Here is a 25837-nt window from a genome sequence, read left to right as displayed (position 1 = left end):
TTACAATTATCTACCTGATCTATACCATAAGATTGTATGAAACTCAAATGAGATATTATTTTTGGAAAGTGCCTCATAAAGACTAAAGTGCAAAAGATGTACACAACGGGACTAATATTTTAAGCCCAGTCTTCAATGAGTTGACATTCTGGGGAAATGGTCCCCAGGATGGTATAGTAACAAAGCTACAGAATACTGATGACCCTCAAATATTCTGTTAATCTAAGATTTACCAAATTATAAAATATTGCCTTTAAGTTCTTCCTTGTGCAGAAAGTACTCTTACTTCCTAGTGAACTATTAAGTGCATTGTTTCCAAATCTGCCAGCCACCTAGCACCAACATGGACATCACAAGGGAAAGAGAGGACAGCTCCTGTCCTGCACAGCTAGCAAGTGAAGGGTGTGGCCAGTGGTAGGCTCATAGCTGTATGAGTTGGCAAGAACCAGAGAAGAGCAACCCTTCGCTGTTCTAACTTTTTCAGCTATTTGAAGGCTTGTTCAAAAGGTCACAAATTCAAAAATGAACCATTTCACTCTTATACTTAAGGCAAGTGAAGACAAAAAGATGTAATGTATTTTAGCTTTATTGAAGACATATTACAGTAGACAAACAAGTAGACAAAACACATGCTTTATAAAATATACATTCTTAAGTGTGAGAAAATATAGATACCAGGGAAGAACCACACTGAACAACAACTTGGCTTATACTTACTTTTCTTTAGGTACATCTAATACCAGGGCTGCTCGGACTGACATCCTCTAACAAGGGAAAAAGAGAACAGGGGAAAGTATAGGGTAGAAGTAAGTCTCTAAGGATCAAAAGGCCACATTAAATAGCCAAGAGACATTTCAAGAGCACTTAACCACCTGCTGATCAATTTCTCTTCCAAAACAGTTATAGTTGGTATAAGACCACTTTATTTCTTACATCTGAAAACAGGCACAAACATGTCCAGCTGTTTCTTCACCTATGCCACACCCCTTGGGGATTATTAGGACTCCTAAGAAACAGCACACAACCTTGAAAGATGGGTCTTAAATCTTAACTCGTAAAACCACCTCAGGAGACTGGGGATGTAGCTCAGTAGTAGGGCACTTACCCAAGAAGTACAAAGCCCTGGGTTTGATCCCTGACACCAGAAACACACACACACACACACACACACTACCTTACTTCTCATAAACCCTCCAGTTGATTCTCGGGTTTTCAGATGTTGTTTTAAATGCAATTTGTAACATATCTCTTAATACAGAATGTGTGAAAGGAGGGAGGAAAGAAATCAATCAAGGTTAACTGATATTGTTTAGATTGTACTCCAAACAAAAAGTTAAAGGTAGAAGAGGTAGGAAGGAAAAACCCCTGTCAAGCCGAACTGAGAAAGAGATCATTTAACAGAAAAAATTACTTGCAGGTTGCCAAAAAGGAAAACTTAGCTCAACCTTCTAAGGTCCAGCTGTTTTCACAATTACCTCTATAATATGCATCAATAAGCAAATTTTTTAAATGAAAGATGTTACATAAAATGACAGCACATTTGAGTCTGCAGGTATAGCTCAGTGGCAGAACATGTACTCGGCATGTGTGAGGTTCTGGGTTCAACACTCAGCCCTGGGGGTGGCGGGGAACCAACAGCAAACTTACCTCTGTTGCTCTATTACCCCCTTGGCATTTCTGTGGATATTATAATTATGAAAAAAGGCCACTCCAGGGTAAAATATCAAGTATAAAACTGAACACCATAATTCCAACTCCATTCCAACTGGGAATGGATAAGAAAAAAACAAGTTCTCTCATTTCTATTTATGACACATAAACACTTGAATGTGTACACACACCCATCTCTTAGATATATATGTGTATACACACACACACACACACATAATCTTATATATCTTATCCATTCTCTATTTTGGAATGACTCTTTTCATATTTAGTCAAGTTCAGAATTTTTTAAAAATATTTTTTAGTTGTTGATACACCTTTATTTTATTTATTTATATGTGTTGCTGAGGACTGAACCCAGTGCCTCACATATGCTAGGCAAGCACTCTACCATTGAGCCACAATTCCAGCCCCAAGTTCAGAAATTTTTATCCAATCGTTATCTTTATTCTAATATAGTTGATGAAGGAAAAAAAAAGAATAAAAATTAATCAAAGAGCAAAAGGGAGCATTATAGTGCAACACAGGCTTTAAATTTTTCATTACAGAAATGCCACTTACATTAGATCTCTTCAGAACAAGCCCATTACTTTACATTTTAAGCCATGCTCATAGGTCACATCCTCTTTGTTATCTATGGTCCAAAGTTCTTTCGTTTAAAACAAATTCTGAGCTGGGTATGTGGCTCAGTGGTAGAATGCTTGCCTGGCACATAAAATACCCTGGGTTCAATCTCTAGTACCGTAAAACAAAACAAAACAAAAAATGAACAAACAAAATTGAAGTATTCTCCATTAAAAACAGAAGATTTTGAAGGGTAAATTTTTAAAACTGTCAGATTGTATTTGGAAAGTTCCAATAAAATAAGAGACCTTAAAAGTCATCTTGCTCATATTCCATCTCAAACAGAAATCTAACACTGTTAATAGATAACTACTTAGATTCTCAATGTATCTTTCCCCTGAAAGGCTGACTGTCCACTTGTCAGGTAAATGTGATGTTAGGGAGTTAAGTTATATGGAATTATTAGCAAGTATATGCTGCACCTTCATATAGATGATGCCTGACAACTTTAAGTAAAGGCTTCTACAACATATCCCTTTTCATATGAAAATGGGGAACAGTCTAAACTGCTTAACAGCCTAAAGTTCCTTTTACAACCCCTTAATGGGCAATGTGCAGGCAACATGAAAGTTACCTTACAGAAAAATACACACTTAAAGCATTCTGATGTAGCACTTTTAGGGGCAACTGTACACTGGGCTAGACTCCTGATATTTCCTATTCTAGAAAGTATCTTGCATACAAGGGAAGTATTTAGAAGATTCTGGGAAACAGTTAATGGCTATAAGGCTTGGAGTTCAAGAAAAATGCTATTTCTTCTTCCAGGAAGATCTGAAGAATCAGCCTTAAGTGCCGAGCACGGTGACGCATGCTTGTAATCCCAGTGGCTCAGGAGGCTGAGGCAGGAGGATCACGAGTTCAAAGTCAATCTCAGCAATTTAGCAAGGCACTAAGCAGCTCAGTGAGACTTGTCTCTAAATAAAATATTCAAAAGGGGACTGTGGTTGGGAGTTCAGTGGTAGAATGCTTGCTGAGCACGTGTGAGGCACCAGGTTCAATTCTCAGCAGCACATGTAAATAAATAAAATAAAGGTCCATTGACAACTAAAAAATAAATAAATAAAATAAAGTTGGGTGGGTGCTGGGGATGTGACTCAGTGGTTAAGTGCCCCTAGGTTAAATCCCTGGTACCAAAAAAAAAAAAAAAAAAAAAAAAAAAAAAAAAAAAATCAGCTTAAGAGGGGCATAAATTAAGAACATTTATATATCCCTAAAATGAAGAGGTAACTTGGTAGGGAGACAGACTTCTCTCAGAATCTGTTTGCCTTTTTTTGCAACATCCCTGATTAACTTAGCATCAGGCAGACATTGTACTGCTAGAAAAAAGTACTGATAAGCCACCAATTCTGTACATTAGAGGGTAAAGCACTTGGTCACTGTTTTACTTGGTTAAAAATACATGCACATCTATAATCCCAGCTGATCAGGAGGTTGAGGCAGGAGGATCTCAAGTTCAGAAAAGCCTAAGCAAGACCCTGTCTCAAAGAAATTATATAGCTCAGTGGTAGGGCATGTGCAAAGCTCTGGGCCCAATTCTGTATCAGGAAGAAGGGGAAAAAAAAGTATGAAGTAAATTCTTCCTAGGATTAGAACATATTGTTATTTTAAGACCCAAAGTAGGCTCTTTGCATTTACACAGATTCCGGACTAGTTGTTCTGGCAAGCTCAAAATATCTGCATAGAGGTTTCAACCATTTGAGCTGATATAATGAAGGATAACCTGGCTCCTCAGGGCACCAGACTCTGACGCCACTGGCAGTAGGAACAGCACGGAGGGAGCATGTCTGGGTGAACAGTCTCTAGAGCAGTGACTCACACAGCCTGTTTTCTGCCCTCTCGCACGTAACAGACAACATTCGTGGACACAATCTCTGGCAACCCAGCCTTAACTCCACATTTACCACTCAGGAAAATCTCTGAGTTAGAGTACGGTAACTTTGAATACATCAGAAAGGGAAGTAAGGCACAAACGAGTTACAAATGAGTTGTGGCACACCTCTCAGCTTATCTTGATACCATAGTATGCTGTAATTCTAGCATTCAGACCTGCTGCTCTAGAAAGCAAAGGTTGATTTTTCGACTGAGACAAGATTCTTTAGGGTTACTGATACCATTTAGAAGTAGAATATTTTTCTCCTCATGAGTATTTATTTATGGTGCTAAGGATTAGTTTGTTTATTTATTCTTGGTGCCAGGGACTGAACCCAGGGGCACTCAACTACTGAGCCCCATCCCCAGTCCTTTTCTAATTTTTTATTTTGAGATAAGGTCTCACTAAGTTACCGAGGCTGGCTTTGAATTTAGGATCGTTCTGCCTCAGCCTCCCGAGTCACTGGGATTACAGGTGTGTGCCACTGCAGCTGGCTCCTCATGAGTACTTCTTAGACCATTACTCCTGCTACAGAGGAAATAAATCTGGATCAAGTTAGAGCAAGCAGTATCACTCTTGTTCAACAAATACTTCACACAAGCAACTTTTTATTAAAGTAGCATAATCTTCTTCAGCTCCTAGAGGAACTGTGGATTCATTACAGCTGGAAAAGGCTAGAATGAGCATCTAGTAAAATGCCTCATTTCATAAAGGAGGAAATTGGGCCTAGGAAAGTACAAGGACTCATCCTTGATTACCCAGCTAGTGAAGATTACCCAGGTAGTGAAGATTACCCAGGTAGTGAAGAGCAGAGCCAGAAGTGAAGCAGGTCTCAATTCCTGTCAGTCCGATACAAATGATACCATAACCTCCTAAGAAGAGAGATGCTGACTGAAGGGTTAGTAAAACTGTCATATTTAATTTCCAAGTGAAAACAAACAAACCCTGACAGGTACAAGGGGAAAAAGAAAGGTGTAGCAGTACTAAACAGGTAAAGAAGTGCTGTTGCCCACTGGAGAAAAATTGATTAAATACAAGTATGAAATTCAGCTAAACTTTATGACAAAAAGCTGAGATCTGATGTGAGTTTAGAACCCTGGAAATGCATGACTAAGAAACAGATATTTTTATTTAAGAGAAAAATTATTTAGTCAAGTAATAAATATTAAATTTAGAGGAGAGAATCAAATAGTTATATAAAGAAATCTGAAAGTGCAAAGAAAGAACTTCAGTCCACTACATTTCATTAGACTGTTAAGTTCTTTCTTTACATAAAGCTCTTTGCTATGAAATTTGAAAAAACTTTTTGGCTCACATAGTCACTTATAAAAAACACTCCAAAGCTTTAGAGTATAGGAACTTCTGTATGTTCTTCCTAATAATAAGAGTACTCTTCCCTTAAGATATATGGCATGAGTAAAAGAGAGATTAAAAACAAAACAAACACAAGAGAGAAGCAATCTTTGGTTTCCCTGTAAGTCACTCTGTTGGAAGAAGATAGTCCCCAAACAAGTCTTCTTCTGTTTATAAGGTCGTGACAAGACTGCCAGGCTTTTTATGCTAGAAAGGTAATATCACCTGATGCTTGTAAACAGATGGCAAATGATTAAATGTATGAACCTTCAGCCATGAAGAAAGCAGTTAATTTCACCAAGATTGTATTGAATGTGCATTATCACCTAGTACCCTGCCTCTATACATATACTTCTTAACAAATAAGTTTTTAGAACTTTAAATAGTTTTTAGATCTCACTGAACTAAGTTATACAAAATCTGTGATCTGAGAAGCTGCTGTCAATATAATTAGAGACATTATATATAATTCTGGCATATCAAAAATATTTACATTATAATCAATACACATGGTCAATGAATATAAAAATTATTTATAAATACACATATATTTACAATGAGATCCCTGGGCAATAGGGACAAAAAAAATTTACAAGAATATAAAAACCTTTGACCTAATACCAGCTGGTCAAATCTGGGATTCTTGCTGAAGACCTTGAATGTCAAAGCCCCAGCTACAACTACCTGCTTAAAACCACTGAAGAACCCCAGGCACACTTCCCAGAGGGTTCCAAAGTTAGTTTTGCTCTTGAAAGGTAAAGTAGAACATCAAAGTAATAATGTTTTTTCATGAATGTTCTGAGAATTAAGATAATCCCAGCAAGTTAAGCAGCAATGAGACTCTTCCTGATAGCCAATGCACACCTGGGCACATCTCCATGGAACCACCAGGAAGCATATTTGTCCTGTATATTCCTCTGCCAGTGCTGCATATCTTTTACTTGATATACCCATTTCTGTCAGCTGTTACCCTTCCTTCATGCCTGTGCTACCTTGGTGTGGTCAAATGTAACCATAAACAAAGAGTAAAGCAAACGCTGACTTTGGGGTTTCTTCTGAACTCTGAGGTAGTAAATACAAAATTAACTCGTGTCTGTGCCCAGATTTTATCCTAGAATGGGTTTCATGTGCCCTCACTACCATCTTGAATGTTCCGAGTCCTACTAAATTCAAAAGCATGGTCGTGTAACCTGTGGCAGGGTATGGGGGAAGAAGAGTCTGGATCCCTCTCTACCAGGCCTTCACTTCGATGAAGTTGTGGTGACTCAAGGACTGGTTGTTGCGCAAAGGGCGGATGAGGCAGGCCTAATTCTCTGTTTATGTTCCACAGAGGCCGTTGTAATGGTTCTGAGAATGAAAGACAAGAATTATCAAAGTTCAAAATTAATTTTCTAAAACTTATGTCCTTTTAACCAAATCCCCAAAGAAATAAAGATGCCCAATATTCCTGAGTAAGAACACTGGGAACATACATACTGTAATGAAAGCATACATATTGTAATGGTATACGTATTGTAATGAAAGTTTCATGACACATAATAATTACTGATTTCCTGCTACTGTTACATCTTTAAATGCTTTTGTTTTAAAAATAAATAATCATTAAAAAAAAAAAATCATCGTCTTCCAAATTCTAGAATGTAAGAACCAAACTAATAACAAGCAACAAATAATAACCAAAAGCAACTATGTTAAATGACATTATCTATACTCTGGTTTCAAAAAATGTACCTTTCTCATTTTTACTACAGTAGTGAGCTCTTTTCTCAAAGACTGTTTACTGAAAGTTACACTTTCCCTGGTGCATTTTGAGAAAAGCTAGACTAACATTCTGGAAACCAATACCCACAAATAAAACCCATGTGAAAAGTAAACTAGAGCAAGTTTCTCAGGCTTTAATATGCATATAAGCATATAAATAACCTGGGGATCTTGTTGAACATATGAGCATATTTTATCACTGAGCTACATCTTTTGAGACAGGGTCTTCCTAAGTTGCTGCCTCAAACTTGTGATCTCTTGCCCCAGCCCCCAGAGTAGCTGAGATTATAGGTGTGTGCCACCACACCAAGCCATGATCACATTTCTAATAAGCTCTGAGGTATAATGCTCATGCTGACAGTCCTAGCCCATACTTTGGGTAGCACGAATCTACAGTACCCCTAGATAAAAAAATGGACAATGCACTACAGCACTCTCATCTACTGATTTCCTTACTTACAGATCAGATTAAAAGTTAAGGCAAATGAAAAGTTTAAAAAAAAAAAAAAAAGACATGCTATACTTTTGGTTCTTCTTAAACCTTTGTTGTTGTTGTTGTTTTGTTTTGGGGGGATTTTTTGTTTTTGTTTTTGGTACCGGAGATTGAACTCAGGGGTACTTAACCACTGAACCACATCCCCAGTCCTTTTTTGTATTTTATTCAGAGACAGGATCTCATTGAGTTGCTTAGAGCCTCGCTATGTTGCTGAGACTGGCTTTGAACTTTCAATCCTTCTGCCTCAGCCTCCCAAGTCGCTGGGATTACAGGCATGTGACACTGCACCCGGCTTTAAACCCTCTTTTTGTGACTCTTCTAAGAGAAGGAAAAATTGATTTAGTGCTAGTGCATTTCTTTCCTAGACACTGAATGTAAACATAAGATACTAACTTCAATAATGATACTTTTCTCTGCTCTCTACCCTCTTGAGAAATCTTTAGAATTAGTCTCTTAAAAACAAAAGAGCACATCTTAAGTCTCACCTTAGATCACGACTCTTGCCAGAACCATCCCTGGAAAATACCACTACCTTCTACATAATTTACCTTCTTCTCTAATTCTGTAGTTCTTACCCCCTACCCCATTTCCAATGATCTTCCACCTCAGATTAACAGCAGGTTAACAGGTGATGAAAAGCCAGGATGGTCAGGAAGGTATGCTCAGTAGTACCCTTCACAGTCTAGGACATGCTGTTTTACTGACCAAACTGTTATCAAAGGCCTGACCTACATAGTATAGTATTTCTTTTCCTGGGCCATGAAGGACAGAGGACAGTATTCTAAAACCATCTTCCCAATTATGGCTCTGATCACACCTCATAGGAGAAAGAAACAACTGCAAAGTGATGCTGAGATTAAATACTTGCCTGAGAGAACAGCAATGAAACAAAACATTTTAATGTTTTCTCAGTAAAACACCTTCACCTAATTTTGCCCAAAACATATTCTAAGCATTTCAAATTTCCGATATTTTAAAAAATGGAAGAAAACATTATTAATACCCTATATGAAACTTTTCTAAAGCTTTTTCTGTGTGGCCTTTGAATATTTAACAATCTTATTACCCCACAAAAGTTGTTTTCATCTTCCAGATGAAGATATTGTAACTCAATATGTAAAAACCTCTGGCTCTAGTGCACACCAGTTAACAATGGCCACTTATTCTAATATAACAATTTGCTTCCTGTCAAATGAGTGCTACCTATATGATGGAAGGAAAAATTCATTAGGTAAGTGAAAGCAAAATAAAACAACAAAGACATCCCTTACCATTGCTCAACTGTGTAGAGGGAAGTTTCTTCTCATTTTTTCTATCATGGTTACCAGGAATGGCAGACAGCTCTCTGTCTGCTGATATCAGGCTCTCAAGGGCAGTGGCATCTTGGGAAGGATGTGACAAAAATGTCTCCTTGGGCATCTGGACCATGAGGCTGGATAATGCCTGATCTAGAACATCCTCTTCAGCAATATAGGTGTATGGACAGTATTCTCGGGTCCTCGAGTAGATGTTGGCATTGTCATAACAATCTGAGCAGATCACCCGGGTACCAGTGCCACCTAATAACAGCATAGGACAGAACCCAAACATTTTTCTGTAAGGAATTAGTTTTGCCAATCACCAATTTCCATTCTTGAGCACTTCAACCTTATAAACAAGGTAAAGTTTCAAGATCTTTCTGTGAGTGGACTCATTTAATCCTCACAACATCCCCGTATAGTAGGTACTATTCATTATCCTCACTTCATAGATAAGCTGATTATAGCACAGAGAAGTAAAGTAACTTGGCAACAGAGTGAAATTTAAACCCAGGTACTCTAGCTTCAGAGCCCATACTCTTGAATATTACATTAAATCATCTCTGCCCAGCCTGGATAAATCAAGTTCAAATCAAGGGATCCAAGATAGTACTTGCACTGTGCTAAAAGATACATGCTTGGTCTACGCAAGGTAGAGCAGAAAACAAGGAGTTAGGATGACTTCATTCGTGGGAGACCATGTTACTTTTAAGAGTCAAGAGGTTAGCAATACTAACTGCTAAAAGTATCCCTAGTCTAAGTCCTACCTGACAAGCATGTGGTTGATAGAAGTAAAAGTTAAATAAACTAAAGAGCAGATCTTAAGTAACACGTTCATGATCACAGGCCTAGAAACAGGAAACTAGGAATCAAATCCAGTCTTTCTATTCCTTCATTCATCTCCCATGTTTTGTCACTCCTGGTGGGAGTGAGGGACTGAGAAATAAGGAGGAGTAAGAGGTAGTGTCGAGAAGTCAAGTTCGTTTAATTAGAAAATGTTTTATATCTCTCTGATGTTCTTCATTATGAGAACCACTGTTACACTTTAAACTTCATTAATAATCTACATGTCAGTAGGAGAAACAAACTTCCCTTGGATGTGATCTGAGGTATGCTTATCCCTGAAAAGTCTCTTATTAAGACTTTGGTCAACTTTTATCCTATTTTGCATGAGGCTAAATGTTTTCACTGAGTACTTTAAAATATTGCTTCAGGGCCAAATGTGGTGGCACAGACCTATAATCCCAGTGACTTGGGAGGCTGAGGCAGGAGGATCACAAGTTCGAAGTCAAGCTCAGAACTTAGTGAGGCCCTAAACAACTTAATGAGATCCTGTCTCAAAAATTAAAAAAGGTTGGGGATATAGCTCAGTAGCAAAGCACCCTGGTTTAATCCCAAAAAATAAAAAATAAAATATTACTTCAGGTTAATGGGGAAACTGTACACCGGAAAATAAACTCAACAGGAGAGGTTGAAGTTGTAAGCATAAACAACAAAACATCCTTACCATCATTGCCTTTGTGTATATAACCACTGGCAGGAGGCATAAGCTGCTGGTGACTGCCTGCCTCAGAGTTGCTGTATCCTTCCTGTGGCTCAGACAGTGTTCCTTGGGAGGACAAGTAACTAGGAATGTCTGCAGGCAAATTGAGCTCCTCTGTAAAAGAGACATATGTAACTTTCAAATTAAGTTAGGCAACTGAAGCCAACACTCCAAACACTATTTTGTCAATATGCTCTACTCTGATACAACTGGCCGGGGGGTGGGGAAAAAGGGCACCACTCTTCCCCTGCAAAAAAATTATGATGGAATTATTCCTCATATAGGAAGAAAACTGGACATTTTAATAGAAAAACTTCCTTACACCTATATCAGGTGTAATGTATCATAACTCCTTAGTTTTTGTACTTGACAATAAATCCTGTACTACATTCTTGACTCGAGTATAAATCACAGGTATCATCTGGCTACCACTCACCTGTGTTTGTGATACTATAGTCTTCATTTTTCCTTCTCATGTGGTAAATAACAATGACCCAGATCAAAGAGGTGCCCACAACACAGCAGACTACAACAATGATAACAATGCCAACTGTGGTCCAACCATCATCTTCATGCCCAATGCTACTCTGAGAAGAGTCACAATTGGGGGATGAAATAACATTTAGGTAAATATGGCCTCGTTCTGTCCCAAGGGTATTAGACATAATACAGGTATATTTCCCAGCATCTTCCAGTCCAGCATCTACAATGATGAGAAGCTGGTTAGCGGCAGCAAAGAAGTGTCGCTCTGTCACCAGCAGTGGTCCATCATCTTTAGTCCAATTGAGGCGTGGAGCAGGACTTCCTCCAGCTATGCACTGTAACACAGCTGTTTCACCTCGGGTTACTGTCTTGTCCTCCAGAGGTCTAATAAATGAGGGTGTCTCTAAAAGGAAAACATTTAAAATTATCAAGTTAGACAATTTTATTCTCTAAATTCTACTGAATTTGACTTCTGAGGATATAATGAAATGAGCACTTTCATATATAGATGGGAAGAGTAGAAGTTATTGTTTCAGAAAAACAAAAAGTCTCAAAAAAACCTTAATTTGAGGCTAGGGTGCAATTCAGTGGTAGAATGCTTGCTTAGTATGTATGAGGTCCTGCATTTGACTCCCTGCACAACAAACAAACAACCAATGCTCCAAAAATCTAAATTTCATCTCCATACTTCTATTTTGGGCATGCTATTCCAAGGAACTAAAAAAGTTACATGCAAAGGTATTTATTACAAAATCAGTTGCAATTTAAAAATATAAAGAAATTATCTAAAAATTTAGCAAAAAAATAGAGTCACATGATGCTTTATGAAGACTTTCTTTTAAAGACAGGGTAATTCTTGCAATACAATATTAAATGGAATCACAAAAATGAGTAAAAAATGTCTAGAATATGCTAAAATCTTAGTGACTTAATTTTCTGTAATCTTAAAATTTTAAAATACTTATTTTTCTTATTAAACAAGTAACAAGTCAACAAACTTCTTTTAAAACCCCTGTCTTCTAAGGAAATACAGAACTGGAAAGTAGAATTTGCTTTGGACTTGATTTCCATGAATAAAAGGATTCTTAATAAGAAAAAAGGAAATAAAACAAAAATTCTGGTCAGGGAAATAATTGAGGAAAAAACGTTTTGCCAGAATACAGGATTATAGAGACATAGTAGAGGGAAAATGGAAAATCTAACCAAAAAAAAGTCATATTTTATATTAATGTTTTTAATTAACAAGGGAAAAATAATTAAATTAGGTTCTTTGTAAAACAGTATGTAAAGCATTAGAGAATGTCTAGAATATTTCTAAGACAAAAAGTAGGGCTTTCAGTGTGAACTTACTAAAAGTTAAATACATGACGTAGAAAAATTACAGAGGGAGACAAAATAAAGGAATTTGAATTTTCAATTTATGTGATAACCTTAATTCTGCCCTCAGCATTCTCCCAGATTTCAGTTATCTGACCCACTAATCCTAGGCTGAAATAACTTGAATAAAGTGACAAAATAATAACAAAGGTAAAAATCACAACTGAAATCTCAAAATTATTTTTCTTGCCCATTAAGACCAAAAGTAATTCTTTAAAGCTTCCAATATACTAGGGATACTTGAAGCAGTAAAAGTACCTAAAACTGTTAGTGAGGCATTTGCTGAGAGGCCTCCTGCTATATTTTGCGCCATGCAACTATAGATTCCCATGTCCTCTATTTTCACATTGGCAATGAAGAAGACATCATCTTCAGGCATGACGTGCATGCGTCTTTCTCGAGCTGCAGGAAAGTCAGTACCACCATCTTTCTGCCAGGAAATCTGAGGCGCAGGGTGACCCTCTGCCGCACATTCTAATCTGGCCATGGCACCAGTTCGAATAGTCAGATCCATTGGAGTTTTCAGAAAAGATGGCATCTCTGTTTCAAGAAAGATCATTAAGAAAAAGTAGGCAGAAGGAAACACACACACACACACACCAATCTGATAGGCAAAATATCAATTGTTGAAATGTTCCATTTCTTTGAGAAAACATGCTCTCCAGATTGAAGTCATTGCAACTTTAAAAGCCAACTTTCCTCTCAAAAACTCAAAAGAGTATTTGGAGCACAGTGACAACTAACTTTTCTAGAACGTGTGACCTATCTATGATTGTCCTAACCGAAATAGGGAAATCAGAAGGCCACAAATTTTTCTGAACTCCATATTTCAGAACTTGATATTTAATACTACTCTCACATGTATAAAGTTAAATGGTACTTTCCAAACGAACATCAACACAGTTGTCAAGGGAACTGCATGTTTAATATATATATATAATATATATATATTATATATATATATATATATATATATACACATACACACACACCTTTAAAACTCTCATTAAGAAACACAGAAGACACAAATACATCTTTTGGATGCACAAAATCTAAAATGGTTATTCAATATAACAGGCAATAGATAAAGCTATCTTGGAGAAGTTTTTTACAGCTACAGAAAGAGCATTAATTTCAAAAGATTCTTTGTGATATAGTCAGACAATAATACTGATCACTGGACCCAGAAATAGCCTACACATTCTCAGTTGCAAGGTCCTGTGAACAGCATCAGGAATAAATTTTATGATTTTCAGAACAGAGTTATGGTTTTAAGGAAGAAAACTGAGAATTTCAAAAGAATGTTTTCAAAAGCACAAAAGTACAGGGAAACAGTTTCTCCTAGTACCAAGGAATTATCCCTCAACCAAAGATCAGTTAGGGACAGCAAAGTAGATAGGCTAGCTAATGCAAAAGCCCCACCCACTCTATACATTATCACAACTCCAAAGACAATATCAATAAGAGTCCCAAATGTTAGTAAGTTTAGCATAAATTTCTTGGTCAAGAGATTCCAAAACTGTTCAATTTTTAGAAGGAAAAATCCATCTAAACTAAAAAATAGTCAAGGAGCATAATTCCTTACCATTCACAGTCAGTTTGGCTTTTTGAGAATAATTGGAACCAAAATGATTAGTAACAATACATTGGTATTTTCCTTCATCTGTGAAATTCACATTGAAAAGATGTAAAATACTAGTATATTCCAGGGCTTCTCCAGCTTGCTGCTGATAACGAACAAAATTTTCAATATCCACGTCATACAGGATTTCACTGTCTTTGCGCCACACAGTGGACATGGGTGAATCACTGCTACTCACTGCAGTACATGTTAGAGTCACGTTAACTCCTCTCAGAGCAACTGTGGATTCAGGATGAGTCTTTATCTGTGGCTTGAGAAAATCATCTGAGGGGGGAAAAATGCAGCAGAAGCCATGCCAATTATTTACTTGTGCTTCTTTAGATTCAATTTTAAAACAAATACTGTAAACTGTGAGTTCTAATTTACACAGTGGTATATTAAGGCTGAAAAAGACTATGGAGCTGATGTCCAATTCCTTTGTTTAAAGATGAGGAAAATGAAATACAGAAAAGTCAAGTGGCTTGCTCAAAGTCATTAAGTCACTGGCAGAACCTAGACAGGAACTCTAGTTCCTGACCTAAGGATCTAGGTTTACTATCCCTGACACTTAGAATGTATTTCTTAAACATCACCAGTTAGTAAAAGAAACCTTATATTAGAATTTCAAGACAAGTTCTAATTCTATTACCCCTTTCTTTGTATGTATAAGGTACATATATAATAACTACTATCCTTTCTGTGCCAATATAGAAAATGGCACATTTTCATATAGAAAATATACTTATTCCATTTCATAGAGAGTACTGTTAATAATACAAAATACTTAGAAGTACTCTGTGAATAACTTTGAACATTAAAATAGTGAAAAAATCCAAATATGTCAAATGTACAACTAGACTGGTGTAGGACTGGTTAATCAACTATACAGATTCATAAACAGTAATGCTATTGGGTTGATTCAGAGAAGCTGGCATATGAATTCTTTATTATCTTTACTGAATAATATTTCACTGTTCCATAAAAGTGATAAGTGGGAAAGAAGCATTAAATACAAGAGATATGTCCACATTTAATACTAAAATCAAAAAAGAATTGTGCAGTAATGTATGCAGAATTTAATCTTTATTAGATTCTTTGCTTCCTTCTTTATAATTTATAAAAATGATGGAAGTATTTTGTGGGCCTGAACTCATAAATACCCCAAGTAACTTTAAGTAGATTGTAAAATTAGATCTGGAAAAATGAAAGTACTCAAACGTAACACCAACACTACTGATGCTCAAGACAGATATACTAATATACAGGTTGCACAGTCATCCTCTGTATCCAAAAGCTCTGCATCCAATAATTCAACCAATGGCAGAATGAAAATAACAGGGGAAGTCAGGAGCATTGGTGCACACCTGTAACCCCAGGAACTTGGGAGGTTGAGGAGGGAGGATTTCAAGTTTGAAACAAGCCTTTGTAACTTAGTGAGGCCCTAAGCAACTTAGCAAGATCTTATATCAAAATAAAAAATAAGAAGGGCTGGGGGCATAGCTTAGTGGTAAAATGCTCCTGGGTTCCATCCCCAGGATCAAAAAATAAAAAATAACAGGAAACAATTATGCTTATTTTGAACACATACAGACTTTTGTTCTTATTCCTAAATATTATTCCTTAAATAAAACAGTTTAACAACTATATGGCATTTACATAGCATTAGGTATCACAAATAATATAGAATTAATCAGTATGCAGATACTACATTTATATGCTACTACTCTGCCATTTTGGACGAACATCCAAGGATCTTGGAACCAATCCCCTATGGAAGCTGAGGGATGTTCCATGTAAAGCTAAGAATCATTCCTTCTACTTTAAAGGAAACTTAAATGAAAAGGAAAAATTTCCAAGTTGAAAAAGAACAATACAGATTTATACTAGAATTTATATGTATCAGAATCAAGACACCTTGTCTATGACTATGTCCATTCCCTCAAGAAAAAAAGAAAAAAGAAGAAAAAAAAACCCTGCCCCTTCAGTCTTAAGGTACATAAAAATAAAACACATGAAATCAGTACCTTATTATACATAAAAATTGCTGTACATGTATAATTACAGCATTGATGACACATACACTGCTGGTCACAACATAAACTAGTGTTCTTTTTTTTAGAATACCTGTGGCACTTTTCAAGATCTACAATAAATATTCATGTAAAAGAAAATCCTACTTATTGATTCAGCGGGAATTGCTTGATCACTTAAGCCCAGATTCAAGAACAGCCTGGGCAACACATTGCGACCCATCTCAAAAAATAAAGACTACACAGAGGTGGACTGGGGCATGTAGCTCAATGGTAGAGTGATATACGAGGCCCTAGGTTTGATCCCTAGCACTGGGGGTGGTTAAGACAGAGGGAAAACTGCTTATGAAATATTAAATCAAGAATTTAACCTATGATTATAAAAATATCAAAATGTACACTGAAACAGGTTGGAGAACAACACAGAAAAATGGGAATAGATATGCTAGTAAGAAAGCATTTTTGGTTTTTTTCTTTTTAATTCTGTTGTTAAGACAGTTAAGTATGTAATGCACAAAATTTTAAGACAAAAATACAAACCACAGACAAAATCTTTCAGGTCCACATTCAGGATGCTTTGCCCTGCTAGCCATTCAGGATGTGCACAGCTTACATTCACAGAATGATGAAAGTTATTATCAACCAGCCATTGAAGTAACCACTTCAAATGACAGTCACAGAGCAAACTGCTTGTGTTCAGAATCCTGCAGAAAAGAAAAAAAGTACCCTTTGTTTTACTTTTCAATCTAAATTTCTTCAGTATTAAAACCTTCATGCATTTTTCTTGCCAAAATGTTTAATTTTAATTTAATTCTAAAACTATCATTCTAATATTCAGATTCTCAAGCTCAATTCTTCATATATGTCAATGTTGTGAACAACATCAAAAAGAGGGAAATGGCAAGGGAACCCTTTTAAAGGTTACTAAAAAGCCACTACGACCCAATGAAATATATGATTCTTAAGGGGTGGGGGGATTCTAAAAAAGACATTTTTTGACAATAGTGAAATCTGAGTTTGAACTATTTCTAAACACTAGTGTCATAATGTCTATAGCTTTAAAGTGGTCACACACACAAAACCATTGTGTATATAAATATCCATGTGTGTGATAACAGAGCAAAAGTAAGAACAAGTCCCAGAGCCAAGAAAAAGAGGAAGGGAAACAGATAAATGTGGCAAAAAATTAATAACTGGTGAATCAAAAGTAGAGGGCATTCATTGCCCCTTTTAAACTTTTGAGATTTAAACTTTTGAAAATTTTGAAAACGGGGCAAAAGTTTACTATGTATTTTGGAATAGTGAGAGAACTTTGTTGTAAAGAATATATAATTAGGCTCGGCGGAGGCGGCGGGGGCGGCGGAGAGCGCGCCGAGCCGCGGCCGGGCTGGCCCGCCGGCCGCACATGTCCCGGGGCGGCGCGGGGCTGTAGCCGCCTGCGGCGCCTCCTGTCGGCCAGGGACGGGAGCGCGGAGGAGCCGAGTCGCCACCCGCGGTGCCCATGGAGCGGGTGCGGATGATCAACGTGAAGCGCCTGCTGGAGGCCGCCGAGTTTTTGGAGCACTGGGAGCGAGAGTGTGAACATGGCTACGCCTCATCATTCCCTTCCATGCCGAACCCCCAGCTACAGCATTCAAAGCCCCCACGAAGGTTGAACCGGGCACAGAAACACAGCAACGGGAGCAGCACCACCAGCACTGCCAACAGATCTACACACAATGAGCTGGAAAAGAACCGACGAGCTCATCTGCGCCTGTGTTTAGAACGCTTAAAAGTTCTGATTCCACTAGGACCAGACTGCACCAGGCACACAACACTTGGTTTGCTCAATAAAGCCAAAGCACACATCAAGAAACTTGAAGAAGCTGAAAGGAAAAGCCAGCACCAGCTTGAGAACTTGGAACGAGAACAGAGATTTTGAAAGCAGCGACTGGAACAGCTGCAGGGTCCTCAAGAGATGGAACCAATACGAATGGACAGCATTGGATCAACTATTTCTTCAGATCGTTCTGATTCAGAGCGAGAGGAGATTGAAGTGGATGTTGAAAGCACAGAGTTCTCCCATGGAGAAGTGGACAATATAAGTACCACCAGCATCAGTGACATTGATGACAACAGCAGCTTGCAGAGTATTGGGAGTGATGAGGGTTACTCCAGTGCCAGTGTCAAACTTTCGTTCACTTCCTAGAACCCAGCATGACATAACAGTGCAGGGCAAAATATTCACTGGGCCAATTCAGTACAATCTCTTAAATTGGGTTCATGATGCAGTCTCCTCTTTAAAGCTAAACAAAACTATACTTGAACAAAAGGGTCATAAGACCTGTATTTAAGCAAATACTTAGCAAAAAGTGGGGTAGAGCCTCCCCAGCAGAACAAATATACTCAGAATATTCATATTGGAAAAAAAAAAACACAATTTCTAATGACAACGGAAAACTTGTGTGAAATTATCTTGATTTGATTTAGTTGATTTCAAAGAGGACACTGGAGATTCCATCCTCTTTTTCTAGTTTGCTCATACATTGAGTAGACACATTGAAAGATGGGGGTTATGAACCCTTCCTGAGCTTTATGGCCCTAGAAACAAAATCAAAACCTATAGTAAAGAAAAGATAATCAGGCATTAATCTTGGATAGCTAAGGAGCTATTAAAACTCAAGCCTGGGACAGCTTATCATGAAGCCTGTGGATGATCAATTCTTTAAAACAAAAACGAAACAAACCCAAACTCATTTCACGCTCTACAAAAGGAGAGACTCCCATGAAGCCTTTTGAAAGGGATCATCATGCAGCTCAGCTTTCTGTTGGATTCCATGCTAAACAAGCTAACCTTATCCTGCATTGTTAGCACTAGGGCACCCAGCTGCCATCTCGCCATCCCATGGCCTCGGGGCTGCATGGGGCAGTCCATGCATGACAGCCTCTATCACACAAGGCCTATGAGTATGGATTGGGAAGCCAGAAGGAAAAAGCTCCACGTGCCTGTGTCTGCATGGGTCAGAAGAGTTGTGCACTCAGATTAGCAGGCCAAGGTCAGAGCCACGGCAGCATTTTTATTTGAGATTTTGATAACTGTTTATATGTGTTGAAAACCAAAATGACATCTTTTTAAAGCTTGTCCATAAGTAAACATAGATGTCTTTTATAGTGGAAGAACACATGGGAAAAATCATCTATTTTGATGCAGCATTTGATAATGATAAAACACCTCACACCTCACTCTTTATAGTGCACAAAATGAATGAGGTCTGGGCTAGGTAGAAAAAAGGTCAATGCTGTTTTTGTTTTCTTTTAGAATCATTACCTTTTACCAGCTTTTAACCATCTGATATCCATAGTAGACACACTATCATAGTTAACATAGTTAAGTTCAGCACTTGTCTCATTTTAATGTAAAGATTTGCTTCCATTTTCTACAGGCAGTCCTCTTCACAATCCCACTGTGCAGGTGCCATTGTTGCTCTTATAAATGTTTTCAGAAATGTTATTTTCTTCGAAGTGAAATTTCTAGCCTGCACTTTGATGTCATGTGTTCCCTTTGTCTTTCAAACTCCAAGGTTTTCCTTTGGTCCTCTCTCTCTTACCCTGGGAAGCCTTCCTGGAGACCTTACCCTGGGAAGCCTTCCTGGAGACCTTACCCCAGTTGTTTGGACTTTGTATACTTTAAATAATTTAACTACCCTTAATTACTTAAAAAAAAAAAAAAAAAAAAAAGCTTTATGATTTTCATAACTTATTGCTGATTTTAATGGGTTGTTAATTTCAGTCCTGTAGTTTTATTTTATGTTTAGATAGGGCTGGGCAAGGAAAAAGAAAATAAAGACAACCATATTTAGCAAAAAAAAAAAAAAAGAATATATAATTATTTCCAAATTTCATCTGTACTATGGCAATGTGTACTGCAACTCAGACAAAAAGGCACTAAAATATTATTTGTGATATATAATAGGACGACAACACATATCTGAAAAATCACCATTCTCTTAAATCTCTTAAATCTCTTGACTACTTAGAAAAAAGGAAAGCAAATAATTAAGAATATAACTTGCTTTGTGCGCATGATGAAAATCTTCATCTAAGTTTAAAGTCTGGTATAAAATATCTTTGGTCTGTTCCATAGTAGTCTTTAAGGATACCTCAAAAGTCACTATTTCAAAGGTAATTTTAATCAAACAATTAAATTACCTTTGCATTTAAGAATTCTTAAGTACTTTTCATGCATTCATTCATTTACAGAAAAACATGCGAGTCTATCACTATATGCCAGGCACTGTTCTAGGCTGTGGGCACATACTCCTCATGGAGCTTTTGTATCCAAAGCCAAACAAGCAATAAATAAATGCAAAATACAATGTCAGAAAGCGTTAAGTGCCATGAAGAAAAACAAAACTAGGCAAAGACATGACAGACAGAAGCTACTAGTTTAGATAAAGTGGTAAAGGAAAGTTTTTTGAAGATGGCAGTTGGTCAAAGACCTGAAAGTGGTGAAAGGACAGACTGTGAAAGATCTGACCTAAAGGAATCCCAAACAGAGGAAACTACATGCAAAGCTTAGTTTGCTTTAGCAAAATAAAGGAGGCCAGAGGCTGGCATTGTGGCTCAGTAGTAGAGTGCTTGCCAAGCACGTATGAGGCACTAGGTTCGATTCTCAGCACCACATAAAAATAAATTAAAGATATTGTGTTCATCTACAACTAAAAAAATATTTTTAAAAAAATCAAGGAGGTCAGCAAGGTGTGATGACACACACCCATAGTCCCAGCACTCAGGAAGCTGAGGAAGGAGGATCTCTTGAATCCAGGAGTTTAAGACCAGCCTGGGCAACATAGCAAGACCATAAACCCCTCACATTCCCCCCAAAAAGCAAGGTCATCTAGTACAAAGCAAAGAGAAAGTGACAGGAATGAAGTCAGAGAGCTGGGCAGGGAACAAGTGCCTTATAAACTAATGAAAAGGAGCCAGGCACAGTGGGGCATACCTGTAATCCCAGCTACTCAGGAAGCTGAGGCAGGAGGACCCCAAGTATGAAGCCTGTCCCAGCAACTTAGCAAGAAAGGCCCCAAGCAACTTAGTGAGATCCTGTCTCAAAATAAAAAATGAAAAGGGCTGGGAATGTAGTTCCCAGGGATTCAATCCCAGTATTAAAAAGCAAATAAAGGGCTGGGGAGATAGCTCAGCTGGTAGAGTGCTTGCCTTGCAAGCACAAAGCCCTGAGTTCGATCCTCAGTACCACAAAAAAAAAAAAAAAAAAAAAAAGCAAATAAATATGGTGTGAATCTACATTGTGTACAACCATAGAAATGAAAAGTTGTACCCCATTTGTGTACAATGAATCAAAATGCAGTCTGTAAAAATAACATTTAATGAAAAAAAATTTTAAAAAGCAAATAAATAAATTAATTAACTAACCAACCAACCAATGAAAGAGCTTCGATTTTTTTCCCATCAATGTGACAGGAAGCCACCGAAAAGTTAAGAATAGAGGAGTGACATGGTTTGATTTAGGTTTTCTTAGATATAATATAAATGAACTCATGTGACCTGGGCTCATGTACTAACTCTACGACTAACCTTCAACAACATTTGCCCCAAAATTTCTGTTTTTATTTCTGGAAAATGGAAATAAGAATGTTTACCTCAAAATATAATTTTTAATGAAGCATTTAGCATAGTGCCTGGACACAGACAATATTTAATTCACAGTACTTTCCTTCACTTGTATTTCTTTTGCTTTCCATCCTTCACACACTAACAGACCCTGTGTAAAAAACACCTAATAAGAGTATACTGCATTTTCCCAATAAGTGTTTCAATAAATACATACCAAAATATTAAGTGTTTGTCTTTGAGTAGCAAGGATTCAGGAGTCTTTCTCTCTCAGTTTAAGTGTATTTTTTAATTTTTCCACTATAGTAATAATTTTAATGGAAAACAATTTTCAATTTATATGTAACTCTTTCATCTACCTAAATATAGTCATAAAAAGCAATTCAAGTAATACTAAAGAGCACAAATTTTAATAAATGTTGACCTAAAAAGTATTACAGCCAAGCACAGTGGCGCACACCCGTAATCCCAGCAGCTCAGGAGGGGAGGATCACAGTTCAAAGTCAGCTCAGCAACTTAGCAAGGCCCTAAAAAAATAAAAAGGGCTGGGGATGTGGTTCAGTGGTTAAGTGCCCCTGGGTTCAATTTCCAGTACCAAAAATAATAATTAAAAAAAAAAAACTGTCAGAGAAAAAAATTATTCAATAATATTTATTAAAGTCAATATACTCCGAGTTCAAAGAAAAAAAGAGATGTCTTTCTTTCCTTTGAACAATATAGGTCAATTTTCTCATTCTGTCACCTTCTGTTCACTAAGGACCAGCTGAATCATCTGTTGGGACCTAGTAGTAAAGAATATTTGCCAGGTGGCATGAGCTGTCAGGCATTTAATGAGGGAGATTTCTATGGTAATAAAAGAAAAACAGAGGCTAATGGTTAAACTACAAATTCAATTTGTTTGTTTCTTTTTTGCAGTATTGGGGACTAAACCCAGGAGTACTTTACCACCAAGCCAACAACCAGTCCCTTTTACTTTTTATTTTCAGATAAGGTCTCACTAAGTTGCTGAGGCTGGCTTCAAACTTGAAATCTTCCTCCCTCAACCTCCCAAATCACTGGGATTTACAAGCATGAACCACCACAACTGGCCATGAACTCATTTTTAAGTCCAGAGAATGGTCAGTTAAAAAGACTACTAAATAGTGGTTTCAAAGCACCTTCAGGAGGAGTGAGGACAAGCCATGACAATCTGACAGGTTTCCCTGGATTGCAGGTTGAATGCCCCTGTTAATGTCACCAGCTGTTAAGGTGAACTTTTTAAGTTATTCACAAAGCCAAGGCATGAAGGTAGGCTATACATGATCCACTTGCTGATTTCTCTAAAGTTTCTATTAAGTCACCCAGCTTCATTGTGCAAGGAAGGCTTTGGGGGAAAGGTCTATTTTAGTTATGCCAAGTCAGAAGGAAAAACTGGAACATCAACTTGGAGAGCTGCAGCCAGACATTGGAGGAAATAAGAGGACATGGAAACTTGGAAGGACTAGCAAAATGAATGTGGCAGAATTCACAGGGTATATATACCACAGTTTTCCAATGAAACAAAGATTTCTCCCGACACCCAGATCCCTTCATTCTTGTTTACAAAATAAAATAAGCTATAGTTACCTTTTGAGATCAGGCCTGAATATTTACATAGGTGCAGCAAGAATGGTAACTGACCACAAGGTTTTTTAAATTTGCTTTGTTGGAACTTAAGAAATCTCAGATTAGACTTCGTTTTGTTTTTTGTCATGTTGGAGATCAATCAAACCCAGGGCCTCTCGCACACTAGGCAAACACTTTACCACAAAGCTATACTCTCTTAAGCCCCAGATTAACCTGTTAAAAGACTCTCCAGTCCACAGAGCCCAGTGTGAAACTTGCCACCAGACTTTACCTTTGGTCTATAGATTTGAAGGAATTCTTCTCTTCTTGAGGGTCTCAAAAATATTCTGAAATTTCCAGAACAGCCAAGACCAGACCCTCCTTGTTCATTTATGAGGCCCAAGGACCAGAACCCCATAAGCAAGGTACCATCAGGCTAGTATTTAGTACTAGCCATCAGGCTAGTATTTCCAAGGGGCACTTTAAGGTACCAGTGCTTATAAAGTCAGTTTTGGTTCTTTTATTAAAGCTGTCTGATCATATCTGACTTTATACATCACTGTCAAATGATATTCCAGTCAAAGCCCTGGTAATATAACCAATGTTCTCAATTGTATCCTGTTATAAGGAGAACATATTCCTACTGAACTTATGCAAATAACATATTACTAGGAAAAAAAAAAAAGGAATACTCCCTAAAGTTCTGAATTATCGAGAGATCAAAAAAGGAGAAAAAGTAATTGTTTCCTTGTTGTTCACAAAGATATGCTTTAGCAAACTGTTCTAAGTTACAGATGACTTAAGAGAAAACAAAAAGGAGTGCCTTAAATCTGGAAACAGAACATTAAAGAATCAGCAATGTTACAAAACAAAAACTGTCCTTATCTTTTATGGGTTCCTCCAGTCCCAGGTAATTAATTCTTATTCTACTTGATCTTGGGTTAACAGTTTCATGAAATTCTTTCATTAGAATTCAGTCCAATTACTGGTATAATTATCAGAAGTTATCAGAAACATGTACTTGTCAGCCCTTCCCATGAGCCTCTGAATACAAAGCACTTTTAGATTACAACTCTTTGAAAAAGCTTCCAGGAAAACATCAGAATAAATCAGAAATAGTCTATGAATGATAAAGTAAGACTTAGAATAGTCAAAGATCCAATGAGAATTCATGTGGTAAACTGTTATTTCTGTGGCATACAACATACTAAAATTATGACTGATAATATTATGGCAAGGCAAACATATCACGAATAGTAGAGTACTAACAAATTTCTATGAACTTTATACAACTTCTCAAGTATTTATATTATAAGGATACAAAACATAAAAATAAAACCTACAGAAAGCTTAGCATCACTTCTTATTTGACATTTCCCACATAACTAAACATACCAAATAAACCTAATCATTTTGAAATCTTTTTATAAGGCGAGAGAAAAATGCTTTAAGATTTTCCAGAAGAGTCAGGTGCTATGGTGTACTTTATTAGTCCCAGATACTCAAGAGGCTGAAGCAGAAGGATCACTAGAGCCCAGGAGTTCAAATAGGTCTCAGCAATTTAGCAAGACCCTGTCTCAAAATGGGGGGGGGGGGGGGAGGTGGGGTGGGAGACTGGGATGTAGCTCAGTGGCAAATCACCCTGGGGTTTAATCCCCACTGTAGCATACCAAAAGGGCTGAAGATATATCTCAGTGGTACAATCAGCCCATGCTTAGTGTTGCGGCCCTGGATTCAAACCCCAGCAAGTAGGGAAAAAAATAAAATAAAACAAAGAACAAACCAATAAGGCAAGAAAACATGTCTTTGCTAAAATAAAATTAAAATTTAATTTTTCATAGGCGCACCACTGACACTAAAGCTTTTTAATTTTTTATTTGTCCTAATTAGTTGTACATAGTAGAATGCATAATTTTGATAGATCATACATAAATGGAGTGTAATCCCTCATTTTTCTTATTACATATATTGCAGGATCTCTTTGGTCATGCAGTCATACACGTACATGAGGTAATAATGCCTGTTTCTACTATATTCCTTCCCCCATACCCTTTTCTCCTCCCTTCACTTAAAAATATGGAACACTTCACAAATTTGCAAGTCATCCTTGCACAGGGGCAATGTTAATCTCTGTATTATTCCAATTTAAGTATATGTGCTGCCGAAGCAAGCACTAAAGCTTCTTTTTAAAACATTATAAGGCCAGATGCAGTGGCACATGCCTATAAACCCAGTTACTAAAAGGCTGAGGCAGGATCACAAGTTTGAGGGAAACCTCAGCAACTAAGCAACTAAGCAAGGCTCTGATCAACTGGGCAAGACAATGTCTCACGTTAAAAAAAAAAAAAAAGAGGGAGATTAGCTCAATGGTAAAGTACCCCAGGGTTCAATCCCCAGTACCAGAAAAATAAATAACTAAAATAAAACCTTTATAAGCCAGATGTGGTGGTACAAGCCCGTAATTCCAGAGATCCAGGAGGCTGAGGCAGGAAGATCTCAAATTCAAGGCTAGCCTCAGC

At 37.3% G+C, this 25837-nt stretch overlaps 1 protein-coding gene and 1 pseudogene across 3 annotated transcripts in view; one reads left to right on the top strand and one right to left on the bottom strand.

Moving 5' to 3' along the window:
• Nucleotides 1-6028: 6028 nt before the first annotated feature.
• LRIG2 (leucine rich repeats and immunoglobulin like domains 2) overlaps nucleotides 6029-25837 on the bottom strand; it is a 49632-nt gene continuing 29823 nt past the window's right edge. For both annotated transcript variants that reach the window (XM_079135225.1, XM_079135224.1), the window contains exons 12-18: nucleotides 16665-16828; nucleotides 14059-14379; nucleotides 12732-13013; nucleotides 11050-11499; nucleotides 10578-10727; nucleotides 9044-9331; nucleotides 6029-6862 (exon numbers count right to left, since the gene is read on the bottom strand). In XM_079135225.1, coding sequence (XP_078991351.1) covers nucleotides 6639-6862; nucleotides 9044-9331; nucleotides 10578-10727; nucleotides 11050-11499; nucleotides 12732-13013; nucleotides 14059-14379; nucleotides 16665-16828 — 1879 coding nt within the window. In that variant the 3' untranslated portion in view covers nucleotides 6029-6638. The remainder of the gene's footprint in view (nucleotides 6863-9043; nucleotides 9332-10577; nucleotides 10728-11049; nucleotides 11500-12731; nucleotides 13014-14058; nucleotides 14380-16664; nucleotides 16829-25837) is intronic.
• Nucleotides 17491-19734, top strand: LOC306658675 (max-interacting protein 1-like; annotated as a pseudogene). The gene has a single exon. The product of its transcript is annotated as a max-interacting protein 1-like (transcript).

This window comes from Sciurus vulgaris, assembly GCF_902686455.1.
Source record: "Sciurus vulgaris genome assembly, chromosome: 1".
In the NCBI taxonomy this organism is placed as follows: Eukaryota; Metazoa; Chordata; class Mammalia; order Rodentia; family Sciuridae; genus Sciurus; species Sciurus vulgaris.
Note: the sequence above shows the minus strand (reverse complement) of the source record. Positions and strands in the feature narration are given on the sequence as shown.